At 41.2% G+C, this 14,816-nt stretch overlaps 1 protein-coding gene and 1 pseudogene across 1 annotated transcript; both read left to right on the top strand.

The window, feature by feature from the left end:
• Positions 1-39: 39 nt before the first annotated feature.
• Positions 40-2,632, top strand: LOC136354188 (uncharacterized; annotated as a pseudogene).
• A 27-nt stretch (positions 2,633-2,659) lies between these two features.
• Positions 2,660-6,538, top strand: LOC112936992 (uncharacterized). Its single transcript, XM_066305658.1, has 4 exons — positions 2,660-3,788; positions 4,400-4,520; positions 5,235-6,029; positions 6,197-6,538. The coding sequence occupies exons 1-2, from the start codon at positions 2,700-2,702 to the stop codon at positions 4,412-4,414; spliced, it is 1,104 nt and encodes a 367-aa protein (XP_066161755.1). The 5' UTR covers positions 2,660-2,699; the 3' UTR covers positions 4,415-4,520; positions 5,235-6,029; positions 6,197-6,538.
• The last annotated feature ends 8,278 nt before the right edge of the window (positions 6,539-14,816 follow it).

The following is a 14,816-nucleotide window of genomic DNA, read 5'->3' as shown; positions in this document are numbered from 1 at the left end:
TGTTTAATATAATACTGCATATCTTAATTTTGTAGCAATATGTGGCGATTGAGCTTGGGCTGCAGGGAGGATTCCAATCCTTCAGATCAGGCTGTCAGCGCTGCTACCTTGCCGAGATGTAGAACAAGGTCCTCAGGTTCCCAACAACCTGATAATTCTTCTAATTTGGATGAGATATTGGCTGGCGAAGAAACAGATGAGGAAATGTTTTTTCGTGGTCCCACACGGATGCCACCGCGACCTACCCGAGATGAGGACAAACCTGTGATGACTCCAAAAGGAGATAGGTAAATAGGCTAATTTTGGTATGTTTCATTAGTTGAAATATGAAGGCTTGATCTGTTTGTTCATTGATTTGCACAGGCAATGGCAGGCTAATGATTTTGGGGGCAACATTAGGGTCCCCACTGGCATCCTGACTGTGCTTATTAAGCATTTTTTCCCTGGCATTGTCAATTTTAAAGGAAGAGATGAGCCAGCATGGAGTTGGAAACATTACAGGATTGCACCGGATGATCCAGAAAGCGCTATACTGAATCGCTTGCCAAGCCGTCTCCATCGTGTTGAGGAAGATTTCTGGATTTGTTTTAGAGCATTACCTTCTCCAATATGAAGTACACTATGCATTTTATTGTGTCTTCAGTTTTCATAGTTTATGGCCAATTTGTACTGTACAATAGTAAAGTATCTTAGTACCACACTTTTCAATGTCAAGCAGGCTAACTTTCTGTAGTTGCAGCTTTACTTCAGGTGGGCAGAGCGAACGGAACAAGCTGCTAGAAAGGTTGTCCGCAATTGAATCAAGCGCCTTTTTTCGGACCTGATTTATGAAACTCGTATCCTGGCCGTGCTCAATTACCAAAGGAAGATTTTAAAGGTAGAAACTTCTCGGGATATTGCTTGCAGGACATACCTAACAGAGGAAGAGTACCTACAGGTGCTATGGTTGTTCATTGATAATTTGTTGTGATCTACTGATCAGATTAGTAATTAATAAATCTGTGCTTCTCCTATAGGTAGAACCATGGTGGTTCCTAAAGGCAAAAAATGCGTGGCGGGAGTTGATACGATTGAAGTGGTGTAATCCTGAATGGCAGGCTAGCTCACATGCTCATAGGATACGGAGGGAGAAAATGACATGGCCATCTCACCGCCAAGGCAGTGCTAACTTGAGTCGTTTCCAAAAAAATTTGGTATGTGCATCTATGTTGAAACATGTAGCAGATCATGGTATAATATATATGGTACCCATGTTCTGTTTTGGGAGAAGAAGAAAAAGCGGGTAGTGTCGGTCGAGTACCCCATCCAAACCCACGACGTCGCCCCGCGCCCATCCATCTAGTGTCGGTCGAGTACGAGACCCCAGCCCGCACGTGCACCGCCGTGCTGACACCAGTCGCCACGCACGGAAGAGGATTGGCTGCTCGTCCAGCAACCCTCCCTAGGACTGATTCGTCTCAGGTGTTGTTGTCTTGCTCCTGGAATCCTCATTCGGCCTTCATGTTTCATCATCTTTTTGATTAGTGACCAGTTCTAGAATTTACTAGTCAGGTTGCGGTTGTACTAAGGGATTGCAGAACTAGGTTGTTATGCCATGTGAAAGTTTGTGTGATTGATGATCTGAACTAATGTTTGATATTTTATTTCTCAGTCATACAAACTAAACTAGGCCTTTCTTATTCTTGAACCTTTCATGAATAGAAGGACATTTCCTAACATAATTTTATTCTATCACTTTGTCATAACTAGGTACAATGGAAACTGATCGCAGTTGGATGTACAAGGGCCGTCGAAAGCGTGGCGAAGTTACTGCTGAGTGGATATCGAAGACTACAGAATTTCTTGACAAGGCATTCAGCAGGGAGACAGGACGTGCTGGTGTGTTGTGTCCTTGTAACTACTGCAACAACACACGTCCTCAAACAAGAGATATGATGATGAAACACCTTTGCAAATTTGGTTTCAGGGCAGCATATACTGTGTGGGTTTATCATGGTGAGACATATCCTGCACGTGAAAGCGATATATGCCAAAGCATTGAAGATGAAGATAGGGTGGCAGAGATTGATCGGATGGATGAGATGATAGATGATGTCCATGATGCTTATGTCTCAGTTGAGGAGGAAGATCCGGAGCCTACAGCGCAAGCTTTCTTTCAAATGCTGTCTGCAGCAACTCAACCTCTCCACGAACACACACAGGTATCACAACTTGATGCTATCACACGACTACTAGCTGTCAAGTCTCAGTATGCTATATCAATTGCTGGATTTGATGCACTTTTAAATGTGATATGTGCTCTCCTCCCACAAAGGCACAAACTACCAGCAAACTTGTATGAGGCAAAGAAAGTTCTTAGTGCATTGAACATGCCATATGAGAAGATAGATGCATGCCCTAAAAATTGCATGCTCTTTAGGAAAGAGAATGCGCAGAAGACGCACTGTGATAAGTGTGGAGAGAGTATGTATGTGGAGGTTGAAGACAGAAATGGTCACAAGAAACAATTAACTGTTGTCAGGAAGGTACTTCGTTATCTTCCATTCATCCCAAGAATTCAGCGGCTATACATGTCTGAATCGCAGGCCAAGCAAATGACATGGCACAAGAATGGTCATCGGTACCATCCTGACAAGATTGTACACCCAGTTGATGGTGAGGCCTGGAAGAAATTTGATAGAAACTTCACAGGCTTTTCAATGGAAGCCCGCAATGTTAGAATAGCAATAGCAACAGATGGGTTCTGTCCATTTGGTATGGGTTCTTCTTCGTACACTTGCTGGCCTATGTTTGTCATTCCTCTAAACCTTCCACCTGGTGTTTGCATGCGGCAGCACAACATGTTCCTTACCTTGATAATTCCTGGGCCAAATTATCCTGGCAAACACATTAGTGTATTCATGGTACCCTTAGTTGATGAACTTATACATGCTTGGCAGCAAGGTGTGTTGACATATGATCGTGCCACCAAGACGAATTTCAACATGCGAGTCTCCTTTCTTTATTCTATCCATGACCTTCCAGCATATGGTATATTTTCCGGTTGGTGTGTGCATGGAAAGATGCCATGCCCAACATGTATGGAGGCACTCCAAGGAAAAATGTTGAAGTTTGGTGGAAAGTACTCATTCTTTGATTGTCATCGCCAGTTCCTCCCAATTGATCATAGTTTTAGAAGTGATTCACATTCTTTTCTATCAAACACTACAGTTAGCAATGAACCACCTCTTCGTCTCTTAGGTCAAGAGATCCGTGCCCGGTTAGATAACCTTGTCCCTGCTGCTAATGGAGATAAGTTTGTAGGCTATGGCAAGGATCACCATTGGACACATATATCTAGTTTGTGGAGACTCCCGTACTTTCATAAACTAGTACTTCCTCATAACATCAATGTCATGCACAATGAGAAGAATGTTGCTGAGGCAATTTTCAATACTTGCTTTGACATTCCAGACCAAACGAAGGACAATATCAAGGCTCGCCTTGATCAAGCAGCACTTTGTAACAGACCTGAATTGAACCTCATCCAAAAACATGCATCTAGTCAGTGGGTAAAGCCAAGAGCTGACTTTTGCTTGAATAGAGCTCAGAAGAAGGAAGTATTAGAATGGTTTCAAACATTGAAATTCCTTGATGGCTATGGGTCGAACCTAAGGAGAGGAGTGAATTTGAAAACCATGCGGATCAATGGGTTAAAAAGCCATGATTACCACGTAATGATGGAACGTATCTTTCCAGTCAAGTTCCGTGGATACTTGCCAACTCATGTGTGGGAAGTGCTAGCAGAGGTGAGCTTCTTTTATCGCAAACTTTGCGCAAAACAGTTTGATCCTATAGAGATGGCAAACATGCAGTCTCAAGTAATTGTTTTGGTTTGCAAATTAGAAAAGATCTTTCCACCTGGATTTTTTAATCCAATGCAACACTTAATGATTCACTTACCATATGAAGCTAGCATGGGTGGACCTGTGCAATTTAGATGGAATTACCCCGTTGAAAGAGGCCAAAAGTATCTTAAGAGCAAGGTTAGAAACCGAGCACGTGTTGAAGCTTCCATAGCAGAGGCTTACATACTAGATGAAATCTCAAACTTCACATCCATATACTTTGCTGATCAAGTGCAGACAATTCACAATCCTGTTCCTCGATACAATGTTGCTACTCAGTCTACTGATTGTTCCCTAAGTCTATTCTCTATTAGGGGGGATTCTACTAGCCGTGGAGTCCCTCGACACCTAACTCGTGAAGAGTGGAATGCTGCCATATTGTATGTGCTTACAAACCTTACTGAAGTGGATGACTACATTGGGTATTAACTATGAAATTGATATGAGTTACTTCTAGTTCATAGCTGCATATAATTTTACTTTAAATCATTGTGTGCATTTTTATCTTGCAGGAAATTCATAGATGAGGAATGGACTAGATGAGGTGTCCCAACAAGGCAACAACAAGAGAATATCTTACGGAATGGTGATGGGAGAGATCGTCCTAATTTCGTATCTTGGTTCTATCAACAAGTAATTTCTTTAGCCCAGACTTTACTTATATTATACGCGTAGCAATGCATATCCTTTCAGATCAGATTAGGAAATCTAGCTAGCTTACTTCGATGTAATATCTTGCATGTGTATACATACTTTCCTAACTGTTGAACATTAAGTTCTTTCATGAATGTTCCTGCAACTAACCTAGGTAATCCCCATCAAACCAATAAAGTATTACTGCTAAAACTCTAAATTTGGTGACTTCTTATATCAATGCTATAAATTTGGTCCTACAATAGTAAAGCACATTTGGATTAGTGCAAGTTCCTAGTATGCATATGGCTTTTTCATAGTACAATCTGAGTTAATTTTTTTTCATGCATTATGAAAATAGTATTGAACATGTATGTACATGTCATTAATATGGAGACACTTCTCAATTGATCATCTGTTAGGTCGGAAATCTGGAAAGAATAAAATCCTTGCCAATTTCTAATAACAAAAAGAACCTAGCCAATTAATAACTTGATAACTTCAGTTTTGCAATTCAAGACCTCAATAATTAATAGTGCCTTCTTCCATTTTCTTTCTGTTTTCATTAGTTTGCAGTTTAACGCCTCTTAATTGCATTTGTGTCAATAACCTAATAATACTTATGTTTTTCTATAACATAACCTTCAATATTGCCATAATAGAACATTATGCCACAATTTATTGACACATTATTTCCTTTCATTTCACTGCTAGAGTATGTTAGACGAAACTATGAGTGATGATTTGAGGCAAGTAGCTAAAGGATGCCACACTCGAGTCTTGCTATATAATATGTATGATGTGAATGGGTATCGATTCCGAACACACAAATATGAACATGAGAGGCCAAATGCAACTACAATAAATAGTGGTTTGGTGACTATAGGACAGGGAGAAAATAGTGACACAACTGAGTATTATGGTTACATCAAAGAAATAGTAGAAATCAGCTTTGATGGCAGAAAACCTCTCACACTTGTGCTCTTCAATTGCCATTGGTTTGACCCAAGCAAAGTGAGGTATACACCAAGATATGGTCTGGTTGAGGTTGCTCATGCGTCAATCCTTCCAAAATTCGAACCATTTGTTTTGTCTCATCAAGCGACACAGGTGTATTACATGCCGTACCCATGTAAATCGTGCAAGACCTCACTAATTGGTGGGTTGTGTATAAGGTGCAGCCAATTGGTAGACTACAAGTACCCAATGATCAAGATTACAATTATGTTCCTAATAGCAATGTTGTCCACTATTTCCAAGAAGATGGTCTATCCGGCAGTTTTGTAATCGATCTTGGTCAAGAACTCAATAATGATCCTGAGCAAGTTGCCATTAGCAGGGATACTGAAGATATTTGCAATGACAAGGACTTGAAGCTTCTCAATGGATCATCTATTCAAGATGAAGATGATGATGACGAGGATGATGAATCTTATTGCACTTCCTCATCTGCTGAAGATGATGAGGTTCCCACTAGTAGGGATATCTTATTTGACGAGTATTTCTAAGGTACATTGTTCATTTTTTTGATGGAGACTATAATGCCAATTTTTTATATCCTGTGCCTCCCCAAATGAATATTTCCTTTGTCAACTATGCACAAGAATTAACCTTTCATAAACTGGTTGCGTGCTGTAATAATATTTGGCAGTCATCTTACTTTCGTAAAATTTCAGGCATACAATTGGATCATTGCAAAGGATTGCAGTTGATTGGTGCTGTCAATACACAAATTTGGAGTTGGTTACTCACTAGCCTCTAACATTTCTCTATTGCCTCCCTGGGAGAGGTTCTAAGAACTCAGACTCACCTTGTTACTATTGCATTATAGCCACTTCAGACAGCCATTTATATTGTGTTCTTGTATCATTGTATTAAAAAAATCATACTGGGATAATATACAGCTAATGTTCACCTGACATTTGTGTGGTTCCATATGTGATGCTTGTCTGTCATGTTTGGATGATATGTATATGCATACATGTTAGTTGCCTGCCTACTGTATCAGTGCAGTACAATCGTGAATGTGTGAAACCCTGTACAATGAGCTACATAATCTTACCGTGTATTCATCTCAAATGTCACCGTGTGCTAAATCTTACGGGAAGAATTTCAACCTTCCCGGGTCACTAAAAACTCTCGGTAAGGTGTTTCATGTTCCCGTGTTTTATGGATTTCTTCCCGTGAGTTCCAACCACCCCGTTTCACTCCGTTCCGTGCATGACATGCCGTTAACTGGAAAGTTACCGGCAGGGTGTTTTCACATGGTAAGCTTTCAGCACATCCTGAGTTCGCAAGCAGTTTCTCACGGGAAGAGTGACACGGTAAAGGTGAAAGGCTGCCGAGTACACCTTCCCGAGAGTTTGCTCACAGGAACGACGTTACCGTGAGTTTTAGCCCTGTTACCGAGTTGTTTAGGCACACGGTAGACTTCCATTCCCTGGTAGTGAGTATTTATTATACCAACTAGGAAGCTAGCTCGCGCGAATACGCAGGCATGTATTTTAGGGTTGTTTTTTTTACACACGTTTGATCATTCATCTTATTTAACATTTTTATATAAAACTGTGAAAATATAAGATATGTGCAAATTACCTTTAATGATAAACCTAGTCACAACAAAATAAATAATTATTATTACCTTTTTAATAGAACTAAATGGTCGAATGTTCGTAAAGAATTGAACAACGTCATCTATTAAGGATATTATAATTTCTTCAAAATTATTCTTTAGTGTCATTGCTTATTTTTAAATCTATTTGTTAGATATGCATGTTTATAGATCAATCCTCACTCTGTCCCAAAACATAGGTATCTTTGGATTTTGGGACGGTCTTTAGGATGCTACTTTGACAAATAATATGTATATTTATAAAAATAAATTATTATATATAAAAGAGTTACTTGTATTTAATATCAATTTTACGGGATTGATATTTTATTTATTTTCAGTATAAATAGTAAAAGTAAAATGTTTGACTTGGCAGTATTCTGAATATGCTTATATTTTAGGATGGAGTAAATGTATGGTACCGTAATCAACATGTTAATTGTTTGTAGCTTGCAATGGTAAAGAAATACATGTGCCATATATTTCTTACAATATAACTCTTATTTTTGGGCTTGATTAATAATAATAATAATAAATATTTTTTATATATTTAGTTGTTAGCTAGAAAATAGGAGATGAGATGGGAGGGGAGAGTTGGAGAGGGCGGGAGTATACATACGTGCGCTAATTAGGAGGAAGGGCAGTACGCTACTTTTTTTTTCTAAGAAACAGTTCGCTACATTTTTCCCCACTAAAACATAATAGATCTAATAACTAATTTAATTAGTGGGTCCATCTTTAAGTGCCACGTGGCATTTTAAGAACATTTATAGGAGTTCTATGTGGCGGCTTGAGAGCGTTTATAGGAAGTTTAATTTAATGGACTTTTAGTATATAATAGATGGAGTAGATAGATAGATAGATAGATAGATAGATAGAGTACTAGTTGGATGTACTTATATTATAAAGAGGGTCCCATGTCGACTAGAATGACGTGACCGTGGACGTCGTTGATTAGGCCAGTTGTATTATGACAATTGTAGATTATATTACAAATCTATATATGCTATATAGTTAGCACCAAAAGTTTAATATGTATTGGGCCACATCACTTACAAAATTAGAGTCATTGGATTATTTCATTCTTCATCACAATCATCCAATATATATTTAAATATTTACATTTATTCCTCGTTAGTTCCTAGATAACTTAATATTCATTAATCCACTTAGTATAGTTATTATTACTCAAAAGAAGGCATCCAAATGGTCATGCCATTTGTCATCTTATCGTTTGATGGTGTTTTTACGGTTCAGATCAACTAACAATCTATTTTATAATATATTGCATACATCACTATTGCACCACAACTTGTGGAGTTTCATCTAGTTTATATTAAATAACATATGCCATTGTTGCCGCTGCCTTGCGCCTCTCTCCCCCTATACTCATACTTGCTTCATGGTACCGCTACTATATAAATCTTAATCTTAATTGGTGATGGTTGGAAACCCCACAAAGTTGTCAGATTTCCCAACCAGCAACTATAAGGCCAAGGCGGCACTGATATAGAGGGGAAATAGGTGCTGGTTTAGAACTAACACCTTTAATTTGAGGTTCCACAAATAAAAAAAGCGGCTCGATGCACCGGCTCGAATCAAGCAGCTCCCCTTCACCCGATCAATCAAAGAACATCCAAGAACACTAAGAACACTAAGAATGGCCCGACATCGTGGAGGGCACCACTGCCGCAGCCATCGGGGGTCGGTAGCCTGCCACCGCACGCCGCCGCCGCTGCCTCCCTTCCTGTCGGATCTGGCGGAGGGGAGGTCGCCGCTGCCACGAAAGGCATGTTCTTGTTGTGCACCATCTCCCACAGGTCAGTGTCCATGTCGAAGGCGCAGGTGCCCTTGTCTTCTTGCTACTGCTGCGGCTGCACCGATGCCAACAAGAGGATGTAGGAGCTGACAAGGGCATACGGCGTGACGTGCACACTATTGGAGAAACCATCTTTGGTCGATCGACCCAAATCCACAATAGTCCCGGTTCCATTAAAAACTGAGACTAAAAACGATTTTTACTACCGATTTATAAGAGGAACAAGACTAGTTGATTTTTAGTCCCGGTTGTCCCGGTTGGTGTTACCAACCGGGACTAAAAATCATCTTTAGCCCCGGTTAGTAACACCAACCGGGACTAAAGGTCATCAGGACGGTTAGTCTCAGTTGATTCCATGTCAGGCCGTGTCAGGGCCCTAGGATCTTTAGTCCCGGTTAGTAACACCAACCGGGACTAAAAACCTAAATTTAGTCCTGGTTGATGTTACTAACCGGGAATAAAAATCAAAACTCACTATATAATCCATAGTACTTATCCTCTTTTCCTATCCACACAACAAACTCCTCCCTCTATCTCTTTTTTTCTCTCTAACTCCTTACCTCTTTCCTTCCTCTAAGCCTTCTCTTTCCTTTTTTTCCTTCACAGTGAAGAAGAAGCGGTGGAGCGGCACGAGGAGGAGGCCGGGCGGCGGCCGGCGCGGGGGGCCACGCGGCGGCGGGTGGTAGTGCGGAGGGCCGCGTGGCGGCGGCCGGCCGGCACGGAGGGGAGGAGGGGAGGCGGCAGTGGCCGGCTGACAATTTTTTTTTTAGATTTTGTGATTTATTGCATGATCCTGTGATGTATTTGATTTGCATGTGCTATGAATATGTGATGTATTTGTGATGAATTTTTTAGAAATTGTGATGTAATTTTTTTAAGAGTTTGTGATGTATTTGGAGATGGTCTATTTGAGGATTTGGAGATATTCTGTGATCTGTGATGATTTGGATTTGGGATTTCTTGAGTATGATTTGGAGATGGGGTGAAATCAATATTCAATGTTAAAAACAATGAAAAAGAGAAAAAAAGAAAAAAGATCTTTAGTCCCGGATGGTAACATCAACCGGGACAAAAGATGGCTCCATCTTTAATCCAGGTTGGTGTTATCAACAGGGACTAAAGATCGATCTTTAGTCCCGGATATTTGAACCGGGAGTAAAGATCGTTATCTTTAGTGATCTTTAGTCCCAGATTCGTAGTCCCGGTTGGAAAACCGGGTCTATAGGGGATTACCAACCGGGACTACAAAGCATTTCTCCACCAGTGGCACCTTCGGTGGGTCGAGGAACACCAGTGTGTTGAGGCAGCATAGGAAGACTGGCGGTGACGGTAGGCAGCACCACACGACGCAGAGGAGGTCGTCGAGGATGAAGAACCATGGCCAATCTAAGGATGCTTGGTGCCACCTCGCCACTTGCCGCCGCCCGCCGCAACTACTGCCTCCCCTCCCGCCGAACAGGGCCGGTCCTGGGTTTTTGGGCCCCAGGGCAAAAACTTATATGGAGGCCCCTATATATATATATATATACATAAACTAATATATATATTTATATAGTCATATAAACCCACAACATTTAATATTCGATGTGATAAAATTATCTATATATAACATTTTAAAACTTCAAAGAGAAATAAATAGCAGTAGCGAGCAGAGAAGGTGATCGACGGACGATCGACATGAGCGTGGCTACTGGCGAGCCATGATTTGCCGACTTGCTGTTTCCGTTTGCGAGAAGTCAAGAAGTCGCTGAGAGCGCAGGAGCAGTGAGCGACGTGACGTGATCGAGGCGGCATGACACGAGTGGCGTGATGTGATCGAGGCGAAGCGAAGGGATGTAGTCAGATGAAGATCGCTTCGGCTTCGTTGAAACAGGCCTGACGATGGACTAAAAATTCATTTTCTATATTGGACTATTTAGCTGTCTAACTTAATATAGACCCATGGCACATGAACTAAAATTATACAATACGTAGTATATATACTATATGTGTATATAGGGGGCCCCTAGATTTTGGGGGCCTCGGGTAGCCGCACGGCCTGACCCCCCCTAGGGCTGGCCCTGCCGCCGGATCTAGTGAAGGGGAAGGCGCTGCCGTTGCCGCCACCGCCTCCCTCCCGTAGACGCACACCGCTACCACCGCCTCCCCTCCTGTCGGAGGGGAGGGCTCTGCCGCTATGCCGTCGATGCCGAGTCAGGGGGTGAGAGAACCGAGAGAGAGAGAGAGGAGAGTGCAGTGGAGGAGAAAGGAGGAGAGGATAAGGAGAGAGATTAGGAGGAGAGGATAAGGACAAGAGGCCACCGGTTCGGCTCAACTCGATTTTAGGGGTGCCCTTTTTTTTGAAAAAACCAACACCTATAGTATATTGTAGGTGCTAGTTTTTCATTAACTGATTCCTATAAGAGGAGTAAAGTACACCGTGGATCCTTAAACTTGTTTGATCTTCTCATCCCTGTCCCTAATCTCTGAAACTGCAGATTTGGATCCTTAAACTTGCTAAATGTATCACACAAGGTCCAAATTTGACACGGCTGCAAAAAGGATCCGACTTGTCTTCCACGTGTACGGCCACATTTCAGGGGCTCCTTGGCCAGGCGCTCTATACAATTTGCAGAAAAACCCTCAGACTTAACTAATATTTATTCCATTCAGGCCACCACGTTATCGTCTCCAATCTTCTCCACTCAACTGTTTGCTCTGCCACCGCGCCGCGCCGTTGCCTGGCATTCTCCGCAGGTGTCGGCACTGTTCCTAGCCATTCTCCACGGTAGCCACCGAACCATCGTCGTCGTCGGCACCGTTTCCTGCCGTTCTCGAAGATGCCACCACACCAGTTGCCGCTGTCCCCGTCCCCCAAATATAGCGTGGGAAAATACCCCGCTGTCAGCACAATTGGCAGAATTGGTGAATGGCGATTATGAAAAAACGGACAGATACTTGATTAATAGGCTTTTTTTTGTTTATGATGTGCAGCCTTAGGGATGTAGCTTGGATGGTGAAGTTAATGGCAGAAGTAGTTCTGGTGGTTGCGGCCTAAACTAGTTGAGAAGCAGTGTGTTGATTCTGTACTTTCAATGTTTCAGAGTTAATTTGCGTGTAGCTTTGGATTGCGAAAAATTGTGCAATGATGATCATCAGAATATGCAGTATATAGATATGTACAGGTGTTGTTCATCAGAATTTATGCAATCACAACAATTCAGCAAACTCTTCATGTTCTGCAGAATTTAGTCAGATCATCGAATTTATACAGTGGCAATAATGTTCATCAGAATATGCAGTACATAGAAATTATGTTTTGTTGCATCAGAATTACCAACGGCAGAACCTTGTCATGCTAAAAAATAAAGGAACATCTGCACATTTCCAAACGTCATACGATGGGTTTAAAATATAATCAGATCATTGTCCATGCATTGCCAAAGCAAAATATAATGAGATTGCCAAATGTTTTGGGGGAAAAAAAGCAGAGTAAACACAGGTTCATTACAAAAGGGTGCTTTAACTGATGCTTGATGGCATGAAACCGACCTAATAGCACTGTTTATACATGAAATCATCTAATAATTAAGCATCACTAGTTTTTCTTTGCTGCAGCCTTCTTTCTAGAAGACTTATTTCCATCAGGCTTCTTTGCACCAAGAGATGAGCCAGCAGCCTTCTTTGCACCAAAGCCACCTTTCTTCCCAGTACCACCACTAGCAGCTGTAGCTCTTCCTTCCTTGGTTGCTGTGGTTAGTGGGGCTAGTCTAGCTGAAGGTTGGTTGGACAAGATATATGCACTATCAGGTAAAGGTTCTGCCTGCAAAGCTCTTTTACTAGGTTGTGATGATTCTACAGCCATTTGTGATAGCATTGTATTGGTTGGATAAGGCTGAATACTTGGACATGGCTGCATCACATCCTGTATTAATAGAACAAGATTATTTGTGACGAACAGAATTAATATATATAATTGATGTTTGTAGAACCTATATTCTGTACATACCTGAGTAACAACAGGCTCTAGATCAGCTTCTGCTTCATCATCAACCAGTGGCGTGATCTTTCTCTTTGGTTGTTGTTTAGGCCTTAATCCTGTCTTTCTCAATTGACGCCCCTTCTTGTTATGGCCAAGTTGTTGACAATCGGAGCAATGCATCTCAACTCCATGCTTAGACATTTTTGGTCCATTTTTGCCCTGAACTTCTTGTGGCTGCTTTCTCCTACATTTCTTTGGCCTGCCAACTTTCTTATCATAAACTGGAGGTTTTACTTCAAGTCCATCTACTTCCACTTTGTTTTGTTTGAACATGGCCAAATATGGTAGCCATAAGCATTCAGGTAAGCCTCTGTTGTGTAACAAGCAGCTAAAACTGACTCAGCAGGGATCCTTTCATTCCTCAAGCATGAAATTGCATGGCAACATGGTATTCCTGTCAGATCCCATCTTCTGCAGTCATAATGCCTAGTTTGAATGTCCACAATGTAACTAAAATGCTTGTGTTGCACATAAAAAATTCCTTTACCAGCTGGGAGTATGAAACAATTGTTGGCCATATCTGCATTCTTTGAAACTTTTTTCCTAATCTTGGGACATATTGGTCCTTGCCACTTCTCCTCCATCTCCTTCTGCTTATTGTAGTACCTAGTCATTAGCCGCCCCTTGATCCTCTCCAACATACTTAACACAGGTAACTCTCTAGCTTCTAAAATGTACTTGTTAAATACTTCACAGTTGTTGTTCAACAGGATGTCACACTTGGGGAAGTCACTAAAGAAAGCTCTAATCCATGTATTAGGCGACATGTTACTCAACCAATCATATGCCTCCTGGTTTAAATTCCTCATTTCTTCCATGTTGACATTCCACTCATCTATACAACTAGACCTAGCACATGCTCATAGCCGGTTCTTCAAATTCTCACCTTTGAAATGGACTTGAAAGTTAGAATAAAGATGCCTAACACAAAATCTATGTTCAGAATCAGGGAAAACCTGTTGGACTGCTAGTATAAGGCCCTACACAAGTAAAATAGCAGAATTAACAGTTGTCATAAGAATTTACATGTTAAATTGAACAATTCAAAAGAATACAACTTGCACTTATACCTTCTGCATGTCTGTCATTACAGTCCATGGATATGTATTGTCAATGCCAAGATCTCAAGAAACCACCTCCATGAAGACAATGACTCCACCTCCACCACAGCCATTGCAATTGGATATATGCAGTCATTAGGATCAATTCCAACAGCAGTTAATAGTTGGCCACCAAATTTAGTCTTGATATGACATCCATCCAAGCAAATCAGTGGTCTACACCCACTAAGAAAACCCCTTTTACATGCATCAAGGGACATGTACAGAGTGTTGAAACAACCATCATTCAAATTCAAATAAAAGGTACTCCCAGGATTGGACCTCCTTAACTCTGAACCATAATCCCATAGTTGGTTGTACTGCTCAACCTCATCACCATATATAGCCCTCAATGCCAACCTTCTAGCTCTAGAAAGTTTGCTCCTAGAAGGTGTCAAGTTCCACTCTCTCTATACTGTCCTTGCAAAGCTGCCAAGAGTCATCTTCTCATCTGTTCTGAATGTATCAACATATATCTCTGCAAGCCACTTTCAAGTGCATCTTTTAAGAATCCATTCCTTTTGGCATTCATGCTCTCCAACATAAGAATCCATTCCTTTTGGCATTCATGCTCTCCAACATAGGTCTTCACCATGAAAGTTTTTGTCCTTCTATCAAATGAAGCATATAGATTCCAAGGACATCCCTCTGCACAATGTGCCCTGATCCTTGTCCTATCATTTCTTGGCATCTTGATCTCCACTCTTTGTTTCAGACTATATTCAGTTATTGCTTTTCTCAATAC

The sequence above is a fragment of the Oryza sativa genome, chromosome 11 (assembly GCF_034140825.1).
Source record: "Oryza sativa Japonica Group chromosome 11, ASM3414082v1".
In the NCBI taxonomy this organism is placed as follows: Eukaryota; Viridiplantae; Streptophyta; class Magnoliopsida; order Poales; family Poaceae; genus Oryza; species Oryza sativa.
This window is presented reverse-complemented; position numbering and strand designations above follow the sequence as displayed.

Coding starts and splice junctions, on each gene's coding strand:
- LOC112936992 (XM_066305658.1), top strand. CDS start 2,700: ATGGAAGCCCGCAATGTTAGAATAGCAATAGCAACAGATGGGTTCTGT.